The sequence below is a fragment of the Rhea pennata genome, chromosome 5 (genome assembly GCF_028389875.1).
Source record: "Rhea pennata isolate bPtePen1 chromosome 5, bPtePen1.pri, whole genome shotgun sequence".
In the NCBI taxonomy this organism is placed as follows: Eukaryota; Metazoa; Chordata; class Aves; order Rheiformes; family Rheidae; genus Rhea; species Rhea pennata.
In genome coordinates this window covers 58,565,408-58,592,716 of record NC_084667.1, presented here as the reverse complement: position 1 = coordinate 58,592,716, position 27,309 = coordinate 58,565,408, and the positions used below count along the sequence as shown (strand labels likewise).

General features: G+C 36.6%; 1 protein-coding gene across 1 annotated transcript in view; it reads right to left on the bottom strand.

The window, feature by feature from the left end:
* TRAF3 (TNF receptor associated factor 3) overlaps positions 1-27,008 on the bottom strand; it is a 46,386-nt gene extending 19,378 nt beyond the window's left edge. Inside the window, exons 1-5 of the mRNA XM_062576684.1 lie at positions 26,931-27,008; positions 8,151-8,407; positions 5,204-5,255; positions 2,899-3,003; positions 1,773-1,940 (exon numbers count right to left, since the gene is read on the bottom strand). Of these exons, the coding sequence (XP_062432668.1) occupies positions 1,773-1,940; positions 2,899-3,003; positions 5,204-5,255; positions 8,151-8,392 (567 nt within the window). The 5' untranslated portion in view covers positions 8,393-8,407; positions 26,931-27,008. The remainder of the gene's footprint in view (positions 1-1,772; positions 1,941-2,898; positions 3,004-5,203; positions 5,256-8,150; positions 8,408-26,930) is intronic.
* Positions 27,009-27,309: the final 301 nt, after the last annotated feature.

Genomic DNA, 27,309 nt, shown 5'->3' with positions numbered 1-27,309 from the left:
ATAATATGCCATTCTCATTACCAACAAGAGCATCTAAAACATGAATTACTGAAAATTAAAACAAGTGATAGACTAAAAGTTGTCTCAGTTCCTGTGTATCTGGAAAGCTACTGGTAGTTCAAAGATTTCATAAAAGTACATTTATTTTTAAGAAAAATGTTAAATCCATCAACACTTGATTAAAGGGAGACTTCTTGAACTAAAATGGACTTTTGTGCTCTTCCAAAAGATTAGGATGGTTTCAGACTCTTGAAACTTAAGTGCATTGCAATTGTAATGTCACTGCCAGTATAAAAAAAGCCAATGCCTACAAGCAGCTTGTGAGTATATTGGTTAGATATGGAAATCTAGCTGTACAGCAAGACTCATTTAATACTCATTGATTTTGTCAGTTAAGACTCTAGGCATTCTTGAATGTAATTCTTTGTCTAACAATTTCTAATCTAAACAAAATTCTTGGAGAACAGCATCCATAATCTATCTATGTAAACATTCTGATACAGATGTAAAGATGAAACTGTAAGAATAAGCATAGTGTAAACTTAATCTCTGTCTCTTTTCACATCAGTTACTTTACGCCAGAAAACACACGAAGCACCAAACTTTGCAAGTATATACCCATAAGCGAGAGAGAGATGTAATCAGAACTTGGAAAGATTCTGCCTGTGCCTTTTCATAAAGGCACCTCTCTGCAAACAGTGCTTCTCATCATTGTGAGACTTCATCTAACAATAGCAAAAAGTACAAATGAAAATGAAGTTTTGATCACTCTTACTGTACTAAGAGGTTCTAAAATCTGAGATTGTCAAACTATAGAAACTATACAAATAAAGTAAAAATAAGTATTAAAATTACTTAAGTAAGAGAGATTCAACATCATACAGTGCAATGGGAAATAATGCAAACACACTCCAGTTACACGTTAAACAAATATAGCTTTCTCAATACCTACCCTGAAGCACAGTAAGGTGTGTATCAGACAAGCTACTTATACGCCCAGAATAGCAGTAACGTTCTCTAGGCGTAACAAATACCATTACTGGTAATGCTAAGACATGTTTTAATGTTGCACTATTTCTTCCTTTCAGAAGAAAGGAATAATAGCTCACAAAGGACCAGGAAAGGCTGGATAGAAAGGCACTATCACTCCAGCCGGTGGCTAGGCTCATGTTCTTCCTGTATAGCATTTAATTGTTACAATGGTAGTTGTGTGTACTATATCAACTCATGGAAAAATCGAAATGCTTAGCAAAAGTTATTTTAGGATCGGTATTACTTGATGGATGTGATTTTCTTTTCTAAAACGCAAAATCTGAACATTAGAAAAACAAAGAAAACAATTCTCGGACAATGCAGCAGCAGTGCTTCCACAGCAAAAATACGTTTTGAAAGTTCTGAAGTTCAAAAGTTTTACTACTGAACGTAAGAAAATACTCTTTCACCGTCAGGGTGCTTGAACACTGCAACAGGTTGACCAGAGAGATACTGTGGAGTCTCCACCCTTGGAGATACTCAAAAACTGACTGGGCATGATCCTGGGCACCCTGTCTAGCTGATACTCTCTGAGTAAGGAGGGCTGGACCAGATGATCTTCAGAGGTCCCTGACAACCTCAACTATTCTGTGATTCTGTGAAGTCAGCCTGTTTTCTTTTTTGACTTAGTAATTTATGCCAAGTGGCCAATACTCCGACAGCTAAACAGAAGCACAGGGAGAGTTGTTATTCCTTATAATATATGGAATCTTGTTCTATATACAAAATAAATACTGCACCTGCAGGGTAATCATTGGGACTTGGCTTTTACAGTATTTACAAGTTGTTTCCCGGTATTTACAGGTCTTTTCTACATGGTCTGGCAAGTCTTTTCTCAGTATTTTTTCTTTGCAATCAGCACGAGGACACGGAAGTTCTTCAAACTGACAGTCAGTTTTTAAATGCGTCTGAAAGATTGAAAAGAAACAGGCCAAATAAGTTTTGTGCATTTCTTTTATCCTTTGAAGACATTCCATAATAAATAAATTCAGAACCAAAGTAAGCTTAGAACCACAGTAAGCTAAGATACCTGTTCACAGTATTGTGCAAGAGCAAACAGTAATAAATCTACTCAGGAATAAGTTTCCGACATCGCGCTCCATTTACCTACAGAGCAGATGTCAGAGCAATATAGACATATCTGACCTGGCTTAGTACTGAACGTGTTCTAACATGGTACAAATTTCACACAAGTTAATTTAATCAAGGGTAAACATTCTTGTTTTAAGGTATATTATCCCATACAAATACATATGTTAGTTTAAGTAGTTTCAGTACCTGAGCTAGGTCATTCAAAACAAATTTAAGTACCTACACATCTCATCGTAGACTGCTGTGTAACCATCCCTTCCAGTTGTCAGACCACTGGATTACTGCCATGTTACACTTTCACAAAACTAAGCTACAAGTTATTTTGTACAAGTCTGGGGATGGAACAGGTTTAACAACTCCAAGTAAAAACCACAACTCATATCAGAAGACCAAAACTAGTAATAAACCAATAAACAAATACAAATTAAATTATATAAAGACACCAAAAAAATTCAAGGAGAGACACCAAAAAGGAATTCAAATTTCTCACACTTGTAAAGCACAGATTATAATCTTTCCTCAATTTTGGCTCTCCCTTCAGCTCCCATTCGTATCGTATGTTTGTATTCTAGTATATTACCGTCACAGAACCTCTTAATTTCTGACTATAATTCCTTACAGGTCATCAAAAAGCAGAATTTCTAAACAACTTAACTCTATTCTAACTTTTATTAGTCGTAAGATTAACCACAAGCTTAACCTAATCTAGAAATATACTGGGGTTTTCACTTGCAACATTCCTTCTCCTTCTTATGACTATGTCAGATTACTTACCAGTAATTGACCCAAAGATAGTTGTTCTTTACAGCCCTTATTTTCATTTCTGCAATATATCTGAAGGGCAAGTAATTCTCTCCTGCAACAATTATCCTTAAATACCTGAAAATCAGAAGCCACTTCATTTTAAAAACTTAAAACTATTCAAGAATATTCAAGTTCAAATAAAATAGAAGTCATGCAATTCCACTACAATAATGTCATTTAATTCTACCTTTATATGCCAGAAATAAAACCCAATCATTCAATTTTTCTTAAATGCGCACTGCATCAAGATTCCTTTGCCATGAACCATCCCAATGAAAGAAAATATTTGGGCAGATGCTCTACTGTTTATTTCACTTTTACTATAAATACAGTTTAGAAAGGACTAAGATTTTGAGCATTTGCTCGCCAGTAATATATCTGCATAAGAAAGCTGGTGTATTAGGTATGATACCATAAGGCACAAAAGAACCAATGTACAGATGTTTAGAGGGTTCAGGAGTTTAAGAAAGGCAGTCACACAATCTACTAGACTGTTTATACACTTCAGTGCTAACACCTACCTACAGAAATTTTCTGAGTTCTTAGATTTGAGTAGGATTTAAAAATCTCCCTATTTTAATGTTTAAAAGACTTTCTGGAGGTTTTTTTTTTTTTTTTTTTTTTTTTTCCTCCTATAATAGAGCTACAAAAAAGTTAGAAATAGAGAGCTTAGGATTTGAATTTTTAACCTGTTACAGGTGACATGCCATAAAAGACTGCAATCACTGATCAAGAGCCGAAAGCAGTTAACACTGTCAAGAAGCCCTGTTGCTAAGGACAGAAACCACAGAAGGGAGCTGAAGAATATTACTGCTATTTTGAAATCCAAAATGAAGGGATAAAAACTTCTAGTTAATTGCAATTGCCTTCATGACTTTTTAGAAACCTTAAAGGTTACGATTACTTTATTGAGAAGTTTAATTTTGAGATTCTGTGAACACCAAGGGAATAATGTAATTACAGAAGTGTTCTGCACACTAACAAAAAAAAGTTACATTGGGTCTGTTCACAGACACTGTGATGCTATCCCCAGCATCAGTACAGAAGGAAGCGCTGCAGCCATCCATCCTCATCTGACCTACTGCCTGTTACAAACCAATGGTTTCTGTTTACTTTTTAGATACACCGGTGAAGCTTAATGAATCAACCAATCTCATCTGAATAATCAATGTTGGCACTGAAGTATTTTATCGAAATAATTCATAGTGTAACAAGGGTATAGTTTTGCTTATCATAGCTAAGATAATGAAAGAATTTTGAAACAGCTTTGAGAGAACTGCCTAAAAATGCTTTAGTAATCCCAGGCATCAGTATTCTAAGGGAAAAGAGACGTCTTCAGTTTCATGAAAACCACTGAATTGCAGAGTTAGACTAACATGCATTTAATACACACTGCCCTTCAGGCCTTCTTCCTTTGTTAGAGGAATTTGAAGTTTTGTAACATATCCGCCCATTCGCACGCATCAGGAGGTAAGAAGTCACGACACTGCCAGCTGACAGGATGAACAAGCTAGACATTGTCATTACTGGTCTGAGATGCTAGACAAGCCATCCAAAGGAGAAACTAATATAACCACTAACCTTTAACCCAAAACATTTACTGTTAGAAGAAAAAATATTTAGGTAGTAAAGAATTAACCAAACACTTCAGAAAAATCTAGTGTAAAAACTGCACAAACAAAATACTATACCAAAAAAAATTTTTATGCTAAACCTTCCAAAGGCAAGACAAAGTTTTCCTGTTAAAAAAAAAAAAAAAAAAAAAAAAAAAAAAACAGTAAAGAAGATGAAAAAGCTCCGATTCCGATTCCATTATGATTACCGTAACACCACACTGCTTTGGTTCCAGTGTGTTTCATAGGACAAAACATTGTAAAATAAGATTATTCAAACAGTAGACACTGATCTGGAGCCAAACCAGGAGTAAGGTTTGCCTAGATCTGTCACAGTCTCAGTATCCTTACAGGAGATGCGCTATTTGTTATCATCCTCTCAATAAATAGGAGAATGGCTACAATGTGTTGCTGCAGCTCCCTGCTATGAAAACAGGATGCGACACCTGGCTGGACCATTACGGATGGCTGGCACACTGTCTTCTGCCACGTGGCTAACAGTAAAAACCGAGTTGTCTTCATGTATAGAATACATGGCTTAGATTCTGTTACAGAATCATCTTCACTAGGTAGTTTATTAGACTTAAAAAACAATTCCCACAAAGCGCTAACATCTCATTTATGTTACTCAATATTCAAGTAAGAAACAATTTTAACAATACCTTATCTTTTACTATGCTTTCTTGACACGCTGTACATTTTGGACTAGATGAACTAGAAAGAAAATAAAACAGAAAAACACTCTACTGTGTTTCTATAGTACAAGAATTCCAGCTTTAGACATTTTACTTGGTTAGTATTATTCAATAATTGCTTCTTAAAGCACGTTAAAAACGAATACAATTCATTATAATAAGATAACGTGACATCTTTTCAAGAGATTTGAAATCTGAGTTTTCAGTGTACAGTAGCTAGCATTTCTGAGGAAGTAAAACGACTGCAATGCCTCTAGCCAGCTGAACAGTGGTATTCTTGAATAAGTCAAAATTCACTCCCAATTTTAAAGCCTGCCCCTGAGCCAAAAGTTCTCATTATTTCACAACCTATCAGTGCAAACAGGCAAAATTAGCAAGATTTGGGATATCTTGCACAGCAGCTGGACTAGGGGACAGAGTAGTCTAAAGGATTGAAATTGAACTGAAGTGTAGGCATCTGGGTTTTTATAGCCACTTCTGGTCCTGACCTTCTAGATGTCCTAAGCCAAATCCCTTAATTTCTCTGTAGCTCCATTTCCCTAAGTAATATGGAGATAATCACACTGATCTCCCTTGCAAAGTACTATGGATGAAAAGAACTAGGTAAGGGCTAAATTATTTTGTAAAGCATCTCATCGATAGAATATACAAACTACTGCTGTTAGTAGCTTTGTGGATCAGTGTAAAAGGCTGAATCAGTTTGATTATTTCAATCAAATTATCTCACTGACTTCTGCTCCCTGAATTGACCGTGCTATGTGAATCTCATAACATTTCTGAGCATCTTATATACCTTGCAGCTTCAATATCTGTAATTTTTTAAGGAAAAAAAACTAATCCACTTGAGGATATATGGTGTTTAATACAATATCACCCTTTTCTAGTTTTTACTGAATGCACTCAAGCATCCTCACTTGCTCTTTTAAACTATCGCTGCATACTGAACAGAAATCTTTATTGTGCTATCTACACTGCTTCCCAATCTTTTGTCCTCAAATAACCCTGGAACAGAACCGCTAGCATGTAATCGGTTTGTGTGCAGCAGCATATGACACTAAATACAAAATTTTGTATCAAATACAGAAATAATGTAAGTTTAGTCTGCTTCTAGTTTTATGGCATACAGCTCATTTTTTGAAAAATGAGCTGTAAATTTAATTTTAATAAAAAAATTTGTTTGCAACAAACACTGAAATAATAGCTTATGTGAAATACCTAGAATGAAAGGGTAGTGTTATAGATATAGTGTGGTGGTCTTACCCATGCATCCTTTTCAATAAAAGGCTGGTTGATAAGACAGGATGGTGAAATTATGCCTACTATACTGCAGCTAAAATATGCATATGTGTATGTCTCACAGCAGGAAAAAAAACTGCCAAGATTCCAGCAAACGTCAGAATTCTAACTGCTTAGATTGCTAAGGGTCTGCTCAGTCCATTTGCACATGTCCAAGCACACAAGGTGTTTGCTTTTCTGCAGTCACTATTACAAACTATGTAAGATCTTCCCAAAAACATATATCCAGAAAGAAATGATTGCACTTCTTAAACATAAACTACATCTCACCCGAAAACATGTACACCTAAAAGAAAGCCTATTTTTGAGCTTATTTTTGCTGTTGAGAGCTTTTTTTTTTCCCCTTTTAAATTTGTCATGCTGCAGTAGGACAAAAAGTTACAAGAGTGGATTAGTAAGCTATAACCTCTTGCTCACGTTAGTCCAGGCTATTACAAAGGCTATTCTTATGTGACAGGGGAACGTAGTATCTTCCCACCTCTTCTGCTATGCTACACGTAGTCTTGACTTGGAAATACTATATTCTCAGGAAAATACAAGTGAAGTATAAACTACAGCTAGCCTAGCTGGTCACAAGAAATGCACAATGGATCACAAAGACCTTTCAAAGTCAAATCCTCTCTGTTACTAGCCACAGTGTTTAACACCCAGTGAGTTTCTTCTCTTTTGCATCTCCACATTCCCAATGGTGCAGCAGGAGTACTGACTACTTATATGCCCAGAGAGACTAGAGCTTACAGACACTGCTCACCGTACATTAGACTAAGCTTTGAAATCACACCACTGAACACAATCAGTAGCAATACATCAAAGCTGAGGGGCAAGGAAACATACTTCTAGCTTTTAAAAAATACTTATATGTCAATAGATTTTTCTTTTTAAAAAAACTATTTTTATTCTTATCTAGAATAGAAAAGATTTGTCTCTCTCAGCATTCATTTTATGACCATAAAGTTCACTCACCCATTCTGCACTCCAATCTAAACATCTCAGTTATAAGCAAGCCAGCCTTCCTGACTCTACTGGAACCACATAACCAACAGTTATAAAGCCTCAGGACATACAGATATATATGGCTATTGGAAAAGGAAGCTCCACAAGCAACCAGGTTTATCCAAGAGTCCCAAAACTCAACTGTAAGGTTGGGTCCACAGCTAGGCTGGGTACTATCACTAAGGAGCCTCTGAAGGCTTCTACAGCCATGAATTCACATTACTAAATGAATTCTGTAACTGCCAATGCTATGTTTTGTTAAGTGAAACAGTTGCTAACTCTACACTGCACAGGCAATGAAATTCTTATATAACACATCACTACATATGACTGAAATGCCTTTGCCACAGTTTCAACACTATTTAAGGAAAGCTTATTTAACCTCATCTTGATCTACACTAAAACTAATTTAACCAGAAAAAAAAAGTTACCAAGTCAGTATGACACAGGAATGCTTGTACCAGCACATGGGTGAGAAATAAGCAAGCAAGCAACAAGCAGAAGACTGCTTCCAGACAGGGCATTAACTTAAAGTATTCACAAAACTATTGTGTAGTCCATACGGTTTTCAGCAGTTCACAAGATTTAAAGGTATGAACACATTTTATCACAACAGAAAACATACCTTAACAAGGCATTCATGCAGGTCTCACAGTATCTGTGTCCACACTCAGTCTGTTTAGGATTGCATAAAATGAGATGACATTTTTCACATTTATACTTATCCTCCACTGCATTTACAAATTTTTCTTTGTAGCCGCCTTGTTCTGGAACATAAATTGATGCTGAAGGACTACGATCAGGATTGGCCCTTTGCTGTACCATTTCTACGGATAAAGGGGGTTCTGTCTTTTTACTGGTGTCCATGCTCTAGGATAATTTCTGCAAAGAAGTAGAACAAGAAATCTGTGAGAAATGAACAATCTTTGTTCCAATTAAATAAACAAGACAAATATAGCATTTCTGATAGACTACATTATTACAGAAAGCATTAATAACAGATGTGCGTGCATGCATCTTGTGAACATAATACGTAAAGTAAGTACATATGTATATTATAGACAGCAAATCTGTAAAATATTCTATGTTTTTTCAAAGGCTTTAGAAAAATCAAGACTTAAATCCTACACCTGAAAGTATAGTCTTAGTTAACTGTGCGTGTAGCTAGGGACAAGTATCAGCAGAGCTCATACTCCTCCATCTCTATCTCTGAAAAACGTCCCTAGTATTGAAGTTACACCATTAAAGACGACAGTAGGAGGTGGGGTAGAGAAGATGGTGCACTGGTACAGTACTATGCACAACACTACTCACATGCTTCTGTGAGTTGCAGAACTACCCCAGTATCATATAAAAGGTACGTAGAGTCTATGCAGCTCCACTGTCAATTTTTACTGTTCACCCCATTCAGTAGCAATGTGTAAGACATACTGTTTTAAGTTGGTTTTAGAATGAAATGATGGGCTTTTACACATTAAACATCTTCCAACCTTTTCATCATATATTCCCACATGAAGAGAAAAGGTGATGTAAGTCTAATTGCCAGGAGAAATAGGTCTACATAACATGGCCACTTTACTAATTCACCAGGACTAAGCACAATTAGTATGCAGCTGAGAAAACAATTAACACGGTTGAAGACTGATTTACAACGCCTATGATCCTGGACTGTGATAGTTTTAGATCAGCATGTAAAGATTTGGCAGATCAACAGAGAAAGAATACCCTAAGATATATCATTAAAATGGCTTTGAATAATTTCCTAGCTTACCTTGCAATTCAGAAAAGTCTGTAAGATCTTATCAAAAAAAACTCAGTAGAAAAAGGAGAGAGCACAGTTGGAAGATAGCACACCTATCTACACAAGAGAAATACCCACCTATTTGCAAAAGAAAGGTATACTTCAATTCTCCTTCCATATTAACTGACATTTTAAGTATAAACTTTTTCCTCTACTCTACAATTAACTCCTAACCACTACAGTTATAATTCAACTTTAGGAAGAAGAATTAAGAAATGAAGCATAGTTCATTTCTCATTTAAAACAGTAAGTCTACCAGTACTGGAGGGAGTTAAATACCTTGTGTTCCAAACACAAAAACCCACAAACCCCACACTTTCTTCTTTTACATAGTTCTTGCAAACTCGTAGCTTCCTTTGCTAAATCTAAAACAAGTACTTGTACTTAAACGTATCTCCTAGTAGTTCTTTTCTGCATCTGCAGCTTCAGAGCTAATATATCAGAAAAAGTCACACTGCCTAACTTTAAGTACAGAATGCTCCACAGAGACTAAATATACAAGGAAAATTCTTTCTTTGCTTTCTGATGTAAACTTTTCTTTCTAGGAAAGAGACAAAAATCATTGCAACTTCTCACCAATACCATTTCACATATTTACTAATACCAACAGAGCAGGGATAGAGCCAGCAGAATCCACACATCAGTGCCCCAAAACACAACCACCACCACAGGAAAGCCTCTTTCTGCCTCTCCATTAAATGCACAGAGTTTAAGGAAATCATCCTCGTAAATCAGTACTTGAGCCCAATGACTAAGTCATACTCAAAACTATCAGCAAAAAAAAGTTTCTATAATATCAGGAACGGGAAATATGAAGTCTAGTCCATAATTTGACTAGACATCTGTCTGTTCCTGGTCTAGTCTTTGAAGGCTACAGAGCCTGATGCCTTGGCAGAAAAATCTGAAGAAACATGAGAAAAATCACTGTTGAACTGAAAGTAACTTGCACTTACTCTTTAAAATGAGTAAAAACAGACTAAGTCAGACCAGGGAGTTAAGTAAAGCCTGAACTAGAGCTTCAGCAGCAAGCACCAAGACTAGATTGACTGCACTAAAGACAGACTTCAGGAGATTGTAACCAGCATACAAGAAATGAGATGTGATGCTGAGAACGAGAGTCGGGGAAACAAGAAGGTTAGAGAACTGTCATGGGTGAGAAAGAAAAGCAGCTAATGAAGTAGTTTAGCTTCAGAGACTGTTCCAAGACATGATTGGCATTGCTGAACATCCATGGCTGAATAAAGGGATCCCAGCTCCAGGCTACGGACTTGGTAGTTTGTTGAAGCTGTGAGAAAAAAGATTGGGGGGGGGGGGAGGGAGAATAAAAAAAAAGAAAAAGAAAAACTGCAATTCTATAAGCATCATAATCACTGAAACCTGGTTTTGCCTCTTGTGGATGATTACGAGAAAAACTCCATTTAGAGTTTGCAGTTTAGGAATCTGTAAAGGTTTCAAGTTCTCTGCTGATTTATAATTTGCTTCTCCTACCCCTGCAACAACATATTCTCATGTATATTCTATTACCATTTCTGAGACCTCTGCTGTCAACTCTTGAACTCAGCAGCCAACTTCATGCACATTCACCATTGAGAACAGCAACACAGGGAATGTGCTAACACTAGCCTTTTTTCCTTAAAGTGCCAGGATAAAACAAAAGGTAGTCTGATTCTGACCCACAGAAGAAATTCAGAAAAAGGGTCACTTGAAAGGACAATCAGGAAATCAGGAGAACACAAAGTCCCCAAATTTACTGAACGCCTGTTTCCTTATTTTCTTCCAAGCAAAAAGAAACTGAAGATAACTAAAGATGTGCAGTCTTTCAATAGTATTATTTCTTCATGGAAATTGAGTAGTCACAGGGAGGCGGGGGGAGGGGAAGAATAGTCAAGATTTAACTGAGAAAGAGTACCGAACATCGAATGAGCAGCAGGTGAGAGTTTCACAAAGATATGAAACTGCTAAGGGGCTGGATTGTCAGCTGGCAAGAGACCTCATAGCAAAATAGCTGCACAAGGCTCCACAGGATTCCACTTTTTAACTGACATATTGGATATCTTGTCACAGAAAATAACCAGAAAGCACACTGATAAATAAAATTTACTATGCAATATGCCTAGCAGTGAGATGTGTTTGCTTCAGCTTTTTTCTTCATAAAACAGAAATGTAAAAGTCAGACAAGAAAAGCTAAAAGAGTGCCAGGAGGGTCAGGAATTTTCTTTCACAATATTCTGAAGAGCATATTCTTATAGACCAAAAAAAAAAAAAAAAAAAAAAAAAAAAAAAAAAAAAAAAAAAGAGAGAGAGAAAGAGAGAGAGAGAGAGAGAGAGAAGGAAAAAAAAAACAGGAAGCCATTCATAAAGTATTTTGGTCACAATAAAGTAGTTCTTGGTGCTCTTTTAAGCTCAGTTCTCTGTTGCATTTTAACAGAGAACCGCATTTAACGAAAGAGTTGGGGAGGCTTGATGTTTATCTCAAACTGCACACACAGATCAGACTGTTGCATGCATGGAGCTATTTCCTCATGCATAAGAGTTACACGCTACTACATGTGTATACAGAATCAGTAAGGAACAGAAGTTCCTTAAGAAGGGAAGAGAACCTAAAAGAAGATATAGTCTAATTTAGTCATTTTTTAGGGTAAAAAAGCTTTTTAATCAAATAAAAATTTGTACTTACATCAAAAGTTATTCAATTGTAACAGTGCTGCATACACAATATCTAAGTTAATCTCTCTCAAAAAAAAACCCTGAAGTTCAACAGGGAGCTAAAGATCACAGCAGAAGAATCATCAGTAAAGATTATCCAATCTTTCTTCTTCAAAAAGCAATGTATTTATCTGGAAATCATACAAACACACATACCACACTTCAATGCCTCATGCTAATTAGGTTATTTGTGGTAATTTGAGATGCTTTCTTTTTAGTTTAACTTTTCATGAGATAAGACTTGTAATTGTTCAGTTCATCGTCCTATTGAAGCATCAGCCTTTCAAAAACATTTGAGAACCAAATGGACAGATATTTTTCCAAAAAATCAGCAAGTATGAGGGGAACAGAAAGAGAAACTTAACGTAGCATCCCAGTGAGCAAAAGGCTGTAGTGCAACCTCAATCATTACCTCCTCTAGGTGGTAGATCAACTGACCAGTCAGTGTATAGTCGCATCAAAACTAGGCAAGGCCATTTGCTCCCTCCTGTCTAGGCAACATTCACGGTCCCAGTCTGCTCCAATATCATCTTATTTGTGAGCTTTTAGTAATTGTGGGTTTTTTTTGGGGGGGGGGGGGGGTGAGGGGGAGAACAGAGGTGGAAAAAATGGACAGAGTGCATAGATCTGCAGGAAATCAAACTTTTCCAGTTTCACTCTTCACAGAATTTTCTTTTTTTAAAATTTACAGGATACCCCCAAAGAACCAAAGTATTAGGTAACTAGACTGGTAATTTATGAGACTTAAGTTTTGCTAGCCTTTGTGCTTTTGATCACTAAGAATTATTGTTTCATGTTATCTTACAAACATTTTCATCTTAAAATAAATGATAAAAAACCTTTGCCTAACATTTCAGTGTTTTTAGTGGTTAACAAATTCTTAGTACACATATGTATTTACTGAAAAGAACATACATCTTCCTTTCATTATTTTTTAGACAGTCCTATTTCTACTTCTAAATACAATTATAATATACAGCATAAGGCCGTAACCTGATGACCAATTAAAACAATAATGCAAGCTGAAAGCATTACACTGGAGACAACATTATCCATTACTCAGAGCAACACGTATGTCAGAAACCTTAAAGACGAGCAGGGAGGTCCGCCACAAGAATCACGCCTCTAGAGCTCTCAGACACAGGATACATTGCTGTAGAGACCTGTTCTCACAACATCCAACCACTGCCTCAATACAGCATTCAGGGAAAAGCCCCACAGCTGACTGTGGACAGGGGCACAGAAGAACAGCTAAAAAGTAAAATGTAAATAGCTCTGATCACTCCCCTAGAATACACAGGCGATGACTGAAGCAGATTGGAGTGGCAGTTCTGAAGGCACAAAACTGCCCCCAATTTTGCCTTCTACAAAAATCAGGGGTCTTGTCATTTTCCTGCTCTTGTTTGTAGAGGGCAACTATTGATTTTCTTTTTTCCCCATGTACTTGTCATGTTTGAAGCACTGATCATGTTTGCTGTACAACACGTATAGGAGATGCAATCAGTACCGAGATATTTCCAGAATCTGCTTTATGAGGAAATGCTGGAGTGGGAGTGATGGTTCACTGCTGGCAACCAGCACCAGATACCACTTTACACAGTGAACAGATGAGACCATTCTTTACCATCTTTCATGCAATATATTCAAATATTAATTAATTCCCATGCAAAAATAAAAGTAGTACTAATACATAATACTGTTTTTCTTTGTGTTAAAAATAATCGGATATTTTAACTATTTTAAACTTCATCCAGCATTTCTACCAGCACGCATCTCCTTTGCGTAAACAAATGGAAGTCAACTGTGAAGATGACCTTGAGATCATACGCAAAATAGAAACGATGAAGATCAATAGAAAAAAATAGTACTTGGATATAAGCAAATAGGATAGGAACATTTGTGTACACATACAAAAGGTAATTCTCTGCAATAAAAGCTTGACTGCTACTTGAATGTTCTTCACAGTTATTTACTACTGTAGAACCCTAGAAATGTTTAGGTTGGATATACAATACCAATACATCAATCACTATGTTCTCAAGCAACTGAACTATATTTCACTATAATTTTTAAGGACTTTATTCTGCAAAAATGACCTAGTCAATAGCAAAACTACTTATGGCTTGAGTAGTACAGAGTATTCCTCATTTTCCTATCTGAAATAGAAAATTAGAAGTATAAAAATTGATGTTCTTGCAAAAGAACAACCTTGCACGCCACTTGAATCACAGACATAACATTGAGTCTTTCTCATGTTCTAGTTTGCAAGAAGACTGAAAACAAAAAATGAATAGTAAGTTACATGTATATAGTTTTACTCTGTGTACCTTCTTCCTCAGCTTTACAGTGTAACATATATCCTGCTAGTGGGAGAAAGGGGGGGGAGGGGGAGGAAATCAAATTCCTAAGACATTATGTTTAATTGTTACTTTCTGAAAATTAACAGCATTTCTTTTGAATCATATCATATGCCCTGGCAAAATGGCTTTAAGTTTTAAGATTGTTTTCACTACTGCCTCAGGCTCAAAGTACTGTATTTGAATTACACTTGCTAACTACAGCTCTTAATAATTATTTCATAATCTCAGTAGGCTACCAAAACACATTAGAAATATCATTTGAAGCACAAGAAATCAAAAGACTTTTTTTTAGAAATCAAAGATCTCAAGCTTTGAAAGCCTGGGTCACAGTTCAGCAGATAAGAGACATGCTGTCCAAACTAACAGTAAGCACACACTTTCTTCAGTATTTTGAATTCCAACTTGGGTTCTTGCTTATGGGTGAGGGAAAGAAAGAGAACACATACAAGATTATTGCATTTCACCTATGAAATTAACCTCCATTTTGGATCCATATTCCTGTAGGAGGTCTTTGAAACACTAAAGGAACAGGAAAGGTCAAAGAATAGTCAGATGCATCTCAGAACAAAAAATACTTCAATTTCTTCCTCTGCTGTTTTGGGGAAGTTATGTATGCCAGTCTCATGCTGAGGAAGTGGGTCAACATCGTATATTTTTTGTAACATTTGGCTCTGTTTACAAAATACTCAACTATCACAAAACACAAAGACTAAGATCAGACATTCTGGGAAATGCCTGTGCCATAATCATCTATTTGAACTTAAAGGTACTTTCCTTTTATGGAACTACTTTATAAACACTTTGAAAAAAGAGCTAGTGAAAATGGTTTGTATTCACACTCTGAACACTCTGTCTTCATGAGAAACTATTTACATCAATCCAGATTTTCTGCACTTCCCATTTTACAATAAGCTTAACATTTCCTTTGTTTTTGTTGCACAGCAATCATTGATTCACATTACAAATGGCAAGTTCAAATCACATGCAGCCAGAAGTTGTCATTCACAATGTTTCCCATTCACACCTACTACGATGAGGAAACAATAAATTTGAACCACCCATGACACATCCTAACAGGGAACAAGGAGGATTAAGATGACAATCCAAATGGTTTTGGCCAAAACATACCGTCCTAGTAAAAGGCATCTCATGTAAGTGTCCTAAAAGAGTTCACTCTTCCTCCAGAGGTCTGACTTCAAGAAGAATCTCTTGTGTGATTTATATGAAACACCTTGCTTTTAAACTACATCAATTCAAGACACCAAAATCGTTTTATCCTGTCACTAATATGAAAACGTTAAAAAAAAAAAAAAAAAGATCAAAAAATCTGCAGCCTTTTAAAGTCAAGTCACCGAGGGGCTGGGGTTTTTTTGATCTATTGATGGATGCTATGTTTTTTCCACTCAGTTAATCAATTAGATCTTATTTTCAAACCCAATGAAATTTTATCTGTTTAGCAGCATCGCAGCGGACAATCTACACTGCTGGCGAGTAAGCGCATGAAGAATACTTTCTGCATTGCCGGTTTCTGGAAGAATACATCTGTGCTGACTCTAAAGTGAATTCAGCCTTGAAATCTGATCTGCAGTACTACCTAGCTTAACACCCCTTACCTCAATTCCTGCTGTTACGAAAAAAAGATACCTGTTTGTTATAAATAATTTCAGGAAAACTGCCTTCCTTAAGAATCCCCAGAATATTAGTTAATCCAGTTTTAAAATGCAGCTGATGTTTAACAGAATCATCCTCCCAGGAAATTCTGAATATAGTAGAGTATAGAGGAAGCTGGTAAAATAAATAAGTACAACTTCAGTATAGTTCTACAATTTTTGAATTCAATGCTGAAATTAAGTATTATGGAACTAGAAATGGTTATCCCAGAAAACTGAGATGATGATACCTGATTTCCACAAGAAATTATTTCTAGTCTATCCAAATTAAGTTTTCTAAGCCTACGTCCAAAGCTCAAAAACCAAAGTAATGCAGTCCCAGTCCTATGGAAGCTAACTCATCTACATAAAACATTACCTTGTCTTCCATTTTGTAACTTTTTAATACTATAAATACAAATCAGTAAGAATTACTTTTGCTACATTGGAAAACCCCAAATATTAGTCAAATTGCAGAAACTAACAAGCAAAAAGGTTATTGTCAGAACATTTTATTTAACATTAAATTGCCTGGAAGACATTCATTTGTACACAAATCATGATCTCTCACTCTTAGGTGGATTTTTCCACCATTCTAGAAGACCCCTTCAGGTTTGCCTATAAGCACTGCTTGTATTCACGAAGAAAGGGGGGGATTCATAAGGACAACTTCCTCTTCATTTGCCTTTATTTATTTATCATAATGTAGGGGAACACAAAAAAAATTATTTGTTTAATCAAGCAAGATAAACCTTATCTTCAGTGTCTTGCTTTGTATTATATTTTCTATGACCAACATTAAGTTTGGGAAAGGTTAGGGTTTTTTTTGATTGCTCAACCAAAAAACATAAATAAAATTCAAATAGAATCTGAAGAAAAGTGCCACTTGTGTTGTATTTCTGCTTATACTGAAATGCATTCTAGTTTTTACATTTCTAATAAAAATTTATTACTGAATTTGAGTTTAAGAGCAAAATGAGGTTCTATGATTTTTATCAAACACTAAGTCAGACCCAGAACGTTCTGAATAAGAAGTTCCTTGCTTTGTAAACTATTTTTGCCTTTTTAAAGGTATTCATGGAAGAAGCTCGGATTTTTTAACTGTAGATTGACAGAACATTTGCAGGTAATGCAAGAAGAGAACTAATTCGTTGCTTTCTGTTGTTGTCATTCAGGCTTTATGATTATGCTGTTGAAGACCAAATCATTATGTACGAGAAACATATAAAATCCCTCTGGTGTAAAACAGTTATTTGTTTTTCTAGCTGCACAGTCTCATTAAGAAGATTATTCTACCTGGAACCTGAATGCAAATTCACATTTTCTCAGATTATGATTACTTTCCAAAATATCAAAGTATTTTATTATTTTGCTTCACCAATGCTAAGTTGCAGGTTTACCTCAACCTTCTCAAGGTTTCAGATCAGTAGATACTGTTAACATTCTGAGAACAAATCATTTCTAAAACAGCAGTTTAGACAGGACACTATTAAAGATAAAGCAACAGGTCCCTTTGAATGCTCATTTCTTGCACTAGGTTTTAAGAATTAACCAAAAAGCAAAACAAAAAAAACCCACCAGCCAGGATTTTGTCCCTTCTACAATACACTTAGTGTGAAGACTGAGACTGCTTTACAAATTCTTCTGACTAAATTTCACGTTACTACCCAAAAGCAAGTGTTTATCACTCTTGTACAACCAAAAAGTAAAATCATGAAAGATAAGCAAACTTTCAAACACAGTTCTGGTAGAACTGTATAGGACTGCTGCTTCTGAAAGAGAGACATTAAAAGTTGCAGCTTTCCACATCATTCACGGGCCTCAAAGACTTCTGTGTTCAGATTTGGAATATGAAGTTGACAGTTTTGGTTGAAAACTTCTTATGACATGCTTAAAGTCAAAGGGCTCTTTTACTTAGTATCAGTGAAACAGTGCTCATCTCTACCAAATAAATATTGGACAGAGCATTTTTTTTTTATGTACTAATGACAATTTAATTACTTAATCATGCATTTTTATTTCTAAAAAATTGAAATCTGAAAGCCTCTAGGTGTTGCAATAGGAACTAAAGGAAAATACTTAAGAGATCTCTTGGGGAATTTCCAAAGACTATCTGCAAGATCCACGCAACTACACTCTAGATATGCAAAATGCAAAGAATAACTTCCAGGTGGAACGAATACCAAATTTAAAAGTATGTAGAGGGCTTCCACTATCAGAGCAAGAGGCTTGAGTCTTTAATATTAGAGGAGAGTTTAAAAGCTGCTGCATTAATCATGGTTATTCAAAGGACAGACAGCTGTGATTCCCCACTTTTTGTAAATAAATCATGTCTAGGCTTTGAAGTTTCCAATAATACAGGGGCAGTTTGGAATTTTGTCACCAATCTACTGAATGGCTACATGACTTTAAGACACTGTCACTTTGTCCCTCCCTCCCCCCCGCTGTAAAATAAGCACAATATTGCTTACCCTTTACAACATCCCTGGTCTGCACAAGCAGAAAATACTATTTTTGGAGTGTTCTTCCACTGAGATTTAAGAGTTACCAGCGAATTTAAGAATCCTAGAGTTTAAGTCTGGATAAGAAGAAACCATTCTCTCACCCCTTCTTATACCCTCTACTCCTCATCATCCAAAAAGGGCTCTTTCTTGTCATAATACTTTCCAAACAAAGTGTAGCCCAATGCTTTGTGATCTATGTGAAGCAATTCCAGAATATGATTACACTATGCATAATATTGTAGACAAACAGCTACAGAGGTCGTGGTACCCTCATCTTAACACATGAGCTCAACTACCACTACAACATCTTACAACCTCCTGTGAAGAAACTATTCCTGAGCATTGACTGCACTAGTTTTACTAAACCACAGCTTTCAACAGCACAGCTGTCACCAAGTAAGTATAAGTGAAGGTTATCCCATTTTAGAACAAGGATATGTTGTATTATCAGTCCAAACAACTACTGTACTTGTCTAAAGTAAAGGGTTTCATTAATGCAGTTACAGAGGGTAGATCATGTAACTAGGGCAAAGCCACAGTACCCAAGTGCAGCTGAACGAGGACAATCCCAATTTTCTCTCTTCCCATATAAATAACCTAAATCTCTAATGACCTGTAAAAATCATCTCCAGACTCTGCATCCCTGGAAATGAGTGACCAGAGCTGAATATAACACGCAAGTAAGAGCTCATTTCTATTAATATAAACTTTTTATATCAGTAAGAAAAACAAAGCTATATAAAGGATGGCTTATTTGCTGCATTTTGACCGGTAGTTTCAATCAAGCCCTCTGCTGGCACATCTAAGTTTTACCTTGAAACATGACATTAAAAAAAAAAAAAAAAAAAAAAAAAAAAAAAAAAAAATCTACAACACTGATTTTTGCAGTAATTCTTTCCTGGAGTCTACCTTTCATCACAGCAGCAGTGTAATGGAACCAACTGTCACACGTGGAAATTCTGACCAAGGTCATCAAAATAAATGTCGACTCTCACTGAAAGCTATGTTGCATTTTTGATGCCCATGAGAAGGAAATTGTGAATGTGTGCAACTAGATGCTGAATCAAAAACAAGGCACAAAAGGAAAAGATTTCCAGTAAAGTTAGAGGTGATAAGTGGAAAGATTCTCTGCACCAGCCCTAATCACTTATTTCAATACAGCAGAAAGGTACAATGTTCTCCTCTAAAGCATGAGTGTTTGGGAAGGAGAGCGGAGAGAGCAGAGGGAAACCCACAAACTCCTTAACAAATATAGTAGCAAAACCTCCTTTTATCTTCTACTCATAAACTAGTGAGCTCACACATTTTGCATGGAGCAAAATCCAGCTCAGCTAGGATTCAAATAAAGGCAGAAATACCTATGAGAGAAGGACAAATCTACAATTCCAAATAAATCTGCCCTCCTCAAAATTTATCTAACATTATCATAATTTTTAATCTTGCAAACACAACATCTGTCCCAGCAGCCAAAAAAATTATATTAAAACTAAATATACGAAGAAAGAATTTCACCTGATCATAGTCACACAAAGCAATGCAGTGCCACTGGAGATTTTATACACATGTAATTAGTATCAAGAAACCCCCAATGCACAAACATCAGATGATTAAAGACAAGCATCAGATGATTAAAGACAAGTCTCCAAACTAGCAGTTAAAGCACAATTCCAGAAAAATCTGTGTTTTCTTCAAATCTGCTCTTTAGCACAGGTTCCCCATAAAAATTGGTTGCAAAAACCTCTTTCATTTAAACACATCAGTACATAGGTTGTTATCAGTATAGCACAATGCTTGAAATCTTTAATAGCTGTTGCTTCTTTCCACCTTTGCTCTTACTCACTGCCTCTTCTAACCTATTCTCTAGCTATATACTACTAGGTAAATTGAGTATCTGAAAACAATGTTGTACTCCACACATGCAATTCTCCTCGAAAAACAACTGAAGAGACCACTATACTAAAAGTAGACTTGTTAGCTTAAAAAGCTACTCTTAATTTCCACAGCAACAGCATTAGTATCGTTAATGAAACCTGTACCCTTCTTTCCTTCATATTCTAAACCTCCCCTGAGTTTGGAACGAACTTTTTGATTGCTTACATCTCCTTTGTTTTATTTGAATCTCATTTGATCTGCAGCTTGAGGAGAGAGAAGAACAGGCTTTCTCAATGCCTTGGAAATGTTCTTCTTACTCTTGACAGTAAGAAGAGCTTTGCTATAGTTTGTACAGTTTCTCTCTTTGTCCTAAAGAAAGAAAAACGTAAGTTATTTTACCCGCATTCACAAACCCTAAATAGGTTTTTCAGCATCTATGAAGCTAGTCTAATGAACCGGAGGAAATTAGACAAGTTCTTAATGACAAACTTTAAAAATAAAATAGATGAAGGGCAGCATGGCAACATACCAATGTATGATTTTTAAATGATTGTTTTCTTCTCCATCACAATTTGCAAAGGACTTCTCAGCAACACAATGTTACAGAAGGACATGTACAAAGTACAAAATTATGGCCAGTCTTTCCTGACCTCACATGCACACAAATTTCTCCAACCAGATACATTTGTTGTTGTTACAGACTATGCAAAATCTTCACAGAAGTGCAATTTTCTTGTTAACAGTCTTAAATTCATTTAGAAATGTTAAGCCAATTCTGGGAAACTAATTGTTCTAGCGTTTCTTTAACAACAAAGAAAAAACAAAACAAAAAAGCCCTAAGAAAGCATCCTGGTTCCAGGAAGCTTGGTTGAGCTCTAAGTTTTTTTTACAGACACTGAGAAAAGAGGAAGAGTTTGAAAACAATTAAAGCAAATCTCCCATCAAGTATTTAAATTTTCTACATGCACTTCAATAAGTTCCTAGTCAAGTTTAGATGCAACAAATACCCAAGCCCCCTGTATACTAGATCTGAAGTCCCCACAGAGTATCTGTGGGAGAGTGGGGAAGCTAAATTTACACTTTAATAACAACATTGTTGACTCTTATAATATACACAATCAAAACACATTTTCGCAATACCTTCAGTCTTTCAACTCATGTCAATTAAATTTGTGCCCATCTACCACAGAATTTAAAAGCGTCAGTGTACTCTGAAAAATCTGACCAGCTATTCCTACTGCCACAGCAATGATGTTCCCAAATGACACTAAGCAGACTGGCACCAAGGGCTCACCTTAGCAGTGTATTCCCAGATGTCATCCTGCACAGAATGCTGCAAAAGAGGACCAGCCTCAGTAGTTACACAGAACTGGTTACAGAAATTTAGAAACAGTCACAGAATTACATACCTGCCACTAGATGTACTGAGCCTTCATTCTCATAATCATATCTAATGCAAGCTATTTTGTACCATGAGACCAAGATAACACTTATTCAGTTTTGAGGAATGTTGTAGACTTCCAGAGCTATTCAGTGAGTCCTTTTTGGCCTTTATTTTTTGATCTCTGTCACACACTTCAACTCAGATTTGGACCTCTGGCAGAGAAAAGGCAAGGCTGTCACTATTAACAAAGTAGCAGCCATGCCACCAGTGGACCAAAATCCTTCCAAGTACCAGGCATTATTGACCAATGAAAGCTCAATCTGTTTCACTCTAGAAACAAAGTAGCTGTAAAAATAGGCAACTACTAAGATTTAAAGGAAAATATACGAATAAACTCTTACTCATATAAAAAAGGAAGCACGCAATTACGTAAGACTTGCCCCACGAAAACAGCAGAAACTCCAAATCAGTCCATAATTTTTATAGATGTGACAAACCAAGTACTATTTTCTGGCCTAAATGTTTTTATAGTAACTCCGCAAGAAATCTAAGTTCTAAATCAGCCTCCACACAAACTCTGTAGTATACGTGGTTACTGTGCAGGAAACCAGCCATTGCCCTGGCTGCTCTGCATTTCACATTCTCAGCTACAAAGCTGAATATAGTGCAGGGAGTTCTGAGTTTCCAGCCATCATTTTCTCTTCCTACATTCCAATCCCTTCTGATGAACACAGGCTTTAGTCCTAGTTTTCATTCTTGCTGAAAATTAAAGCTAAATTGCAGCATTGTTACAGAGCCATACCCTTAAAATCCTGAATTTACAAACAAACAAACAAACCAACAGCCCACTGTATACAACATAGAACAGATTTTATATTAATCTTAACAGCTAAAAAAACAAGGAGAAACATTCCAAGAACACTGCTTTCGAAAACAATTCTTCATTATTATATTGGATAATCAAAGTAAAAAACTAACTCAAAAAAAAACTTCTAATATGGATAAAGTGCAAATAATGTATGTAACACAAATAACTTGTGACCCGTAAATACCTGTTTGTCAGCTTTAAAATGCTAGGTAATTCAAGGATTTTAGTACAATGAATTTCAATAAGTTACTAGCAATAAAAAGGGTAATTGAAACTTTTACTTTCTAATAGAACTCAGTTACTGTTGCATGCTACAACATGCAGCAATCGCTTTCATTATCCTTTAAACGGTACACAACAACAATCATCACCTTACCTTATTCTCCACTGTCTGAGCACATAGAATTAAAAACAAAGTATTAGGCATAAACTGCAAGCTTCTGTATTAAAGAAAATAGCACTGCATCAATAAATTGAGTGGCTGTGCTGCATAGTATGCCACTACTAGGAACACCTAAAGAAGACTTATCCAAGTCCTTTTCTGCAAGCAGAAACATCTCAAAATTTGGAACACGAGGGCATCTATTCACTATCTCCTACTCCAAAATGCAGATCTTGGTAACACAACACAGCAAGAGGAGAGTCACCACAGCTTGAGTTTCCCCTCCTGCTAATAATCCTTACCAATTACTGCACTGCAATCTTTCAGAAGGCTATGCAACCAGGGGAGTGTTGAAAGAGCCCAGGAAATAAACAAGTTACAGTAAAGTTTGTTCAAGTCATATCATATCTTATTAGATGTGGTCCAACGAAAAACTGCAGAGCTTTATGGGATCTCCAGGATTCTCTCTACTGTTCCTCTTCTCGCATTCCTGCATCTCTTTTTCTCTGTTTTTCATAAGATTAAATTTAATTTTTTTGTAATTACCTCTATTTAGCTGAAAATTCAAAAATTAAAATAGCTACATAAACATTGCTCTGTGAGAAACGGCTGTGAGAGCTGAGCCTGTTTAGCTTGAAGAGAAGAGAAGACTGAAGAAGGATCCTATCAATGTCTAGAAGCACCTGAAGGGAGGGTGTCAAGGGGATGGGGCTAAACTCTTTTGAGTGGTCGCATGCAACAGGACAAGAGGCAACGGGCGCAAACTGAACCACAGGAAGTTCCACCTGAACCTGAGAGGGAATTTGGTCACTATGAGAGTGACAGAGCACTGGAGCAGGTTGCCCAGAGAGGTTGTGGAGTCTCCTTCTCTGGAGATATTCAAGGCCCACCTGGATGCAACCCTGTCTAACCTGCTCTAGGTGACCCTGCTTGAGCAGGGGGGTTGGACTAGATGATCTCCAGAGGTCCTTTCCAACCTCAGCCGTTCTGCGATCTAAGTCACTAAATAAACAACTTCAATATTTTAATATCCATTTACAGTTTCAAATTTAAAGGTGTCAAAAAAAATTAAGGCAAACAAGGTTTTAAGGTTTTGATGTTTTGTTTTTGTTGCCTGAATCAGGGAGTTTAGTCAATTAACTATTTTAACACTTGGATGCCTTTCTCTACACAATTAAAACTGCCATGATTACCCAGCAGTGACATCTGTGCCCCCTGCTCAGCAGCAGCATTCGTGGCAGGCTTTTTTGTTTTGTTTTTGTCTTTTTTTAAAAAAGTGTTCCAGAATGGCAGCTAAAGAATACATCATAGCATTAAGGAAGTTTCAGACACTGAAGGCCTAATTTTATACTCACTTTAACAGAGAACTTTGGTTTAGCTCCTCTTCCCCACCCCCAACCCTTCACCACAGCTGCATTTAGGAGCAACAATGAGAGTCTCAGCATCAATCAGCTAGTTACTAGCTCATCTGCAACAATACTCTCATTACTGCTTTAACCTCTCCTTCCCTTTGCATCCTACAGAGTAAGGCTCAGTGCCAGATCTTTCACCCCAGAGCAGCCCTGCTGTCTACCATCAGCTGATATTATTCCTTTAGATTCATGTCCTCCTTAGGGGAGGATCCTGTTCAGTCTTCCCAGTCTTGACCTCACTGGAACATTAAGTAAGGCTGAACCCATGCTAGCAATGATATCCAAAGCTCAGAAATCTTCAATAGCTCTTCAATATCTATTGCACCTCCCCTCACCACCTCCTGCTGCTTCCCTTCCAGGAGGAGAGAGCTATCATCCAAAGTAGGTCATTTGGGGATAAGCAGAAAGGAAATGGGAAAGAGTTTGGAGGCATGCATATCCTTTTGGCTTCAGGCTCACAGTAATGAAAATGTTGGTTGTTTTTGGTGGCATCTTTTATCAGAGTGTACACTGACCTTTTTAAAGAAAAAGTAACAGGCAATCTAGGTAGACTCACAGGTATGATTAACACATATTACCCATTCCCCCACCTACAGATGAAAAAAAAATTAATTTCCCACAGCAATGCACAAGTCACTTCTTACTGTTCAGAGGAACTACTAAATTCCTATGCACTGTTCCTATGATAGCAGCTTTACTTCTACCTCCTGCCTCTCTTTCCCCTCCTCACCTTTCTCTCTCCTCTCTTTTCTGCAATGGACAATGTATATTCAGTTTAGGCCCCCTAACAAGGTTTTAGTTAGTTTTATTTTAAGGTTGTTTCTACTAAAAAGAATATATTTAACACTAAAGGTCATCTTCAATTTAGAATCTCTTCCTCAGTTTGTAAAATAAACATTAAGTACTACATCAAAAAAAAAAAAATACGATAGCGGGCTTGAAAAGGGTCAGATAGTTGGCTTTGAAACAGAACGAATTCAGAACTATCAGACACTTTCTGCATGTCTTAGAGCACTTCTGTACATTTTCATTTTCCTTTACTGAGGAACAGGTATAATGCTTCCTTTCTCTCATCTTACCTGGACACCTACTAAGCTCCCATCTCTTCATACACTTGTATATGTATTACCTTGTATAAAAGGACTTCAGTCTTACGTTGGAACTGCCAAAAGTGAAAAAATAACTGGAAATAACACAAAAAAAGCATAATTATATCTCTTGTTAAATTTGGAGGGAAGGAGGACCAAAAAAAAATGCCTTTCCTTCTAAAAATAAACATAAATGGTAAAATAAGATTTAATAGTTTTCACTTTACGCATTTAGTATAGAATAGCAATTTAGTAACACTTTAACCTGCTTTGCTTCAGAACACCAGGAATGCTTTGAAGACAGCCATGTGCATCCCAATTGCTTCCTACCTGTGATTCACATACTATTAAGGATGTGCACAGCACTTTGAGGGCCACGAGGGGCAGGCAGGGCAGGGGAAGTGCCTAGCACTGAGTTAGAAGATCTGGCCAACACAGAAATTTTTACAGAAAGATATGAAGATAGTTTGCTTAGGAACAGGCCACAGACCCTCGAGCTGATTACTCAGTCCCCAAGCTACTATGATACAATCCCTACTGCTCATCTAAGGATCAAAGCATTTCCTGTGTTCTTGTCCAGAAACTGAAAGGACTCTGTTTCACCTTTTTGCCCAGTCCTGTTTTACAGTTCAAACTGAAAGCAAACAGGACTGCTAACTTTTTAGAGAATCACTATTTCTTTTCAAACTCCAGAAAAATCGGGGGGGGGGGGGGGGAACAGAGTCTCAAGCACACTTAATGTACCATTCTCTAAGATTCAGGATGTAATCTCCTCTTGAAACTAAGCTACAATGTAGTTTCCCTAATTCAACATTGCTGACTGGGGAAGCTGGCTACCACCTGTGAGCTCTAAACATATTATTTAACTATTTGCAAAATCTCTCTTTACTTCAGATTGTTAACAGAAGGAGATAACAACTTGCTTACCTTGCTTACAAATACAACAGAACTGATAAAAGGCACCAAAAATTCATAAACAAACAATTCTCCATATACTCTCAGGAAGAAATACTTGGTAACTTAATTCCATCAGACAGAGAGCATGGAAAAACTTGCTAAATAGTCCACTCTGACTGTGTAGAAAACAGAAGTACAGCAAGACTGTAAGAGGGCTTACTAACAGAAATAAAATGAAACTTGCTTGAGTTTTGAGCTATCACCCTTATTCATAACTAAAGTGAGTCTGAGCACTGAAGACAATTAGTACAGTTAACACCATCAATTGATAAAGACGTGAAAACACAAAAGGAAGACAATCTATTTTAATAGTTTCATGCAATGGTTCAAATACTATCGCTACAAAAAAAAACTGTCATGAGGTTTCTACATATATGTAGTAAGAAAACAATGCATTCATCAGAAGAATTGTCACTACCTACCTGTTCGCATGTAAAAAGTCACAACACAAACCACAGTGATATACAAGACTACAGTCTGTGCTTCCAATGGATTAATATATTGTCTCCCACTGTTGAAAGCTGGTCTTGATTCTGTTAAAGCCTAAGCACTCAGGCCTTCCTGCTGGGAAACAAACAAGTAAAGTTGGTTTCACGTGTCTCCTATTAATACACAGAAGCAATTCTCACAAGCCTAAAGGCAGAGAAGTGAAATAGTAAGTTAAGATTGCATGAAGCCATGCCACGCTATAGCAAAACAACAAACTAAACTGAGATTTATTAGTTCACTAGAACATTCACTGGAAAAATATATTTACTTTATTAGGGAAGTCACCTCTGTCACCATTTAGTGAGTCAAACT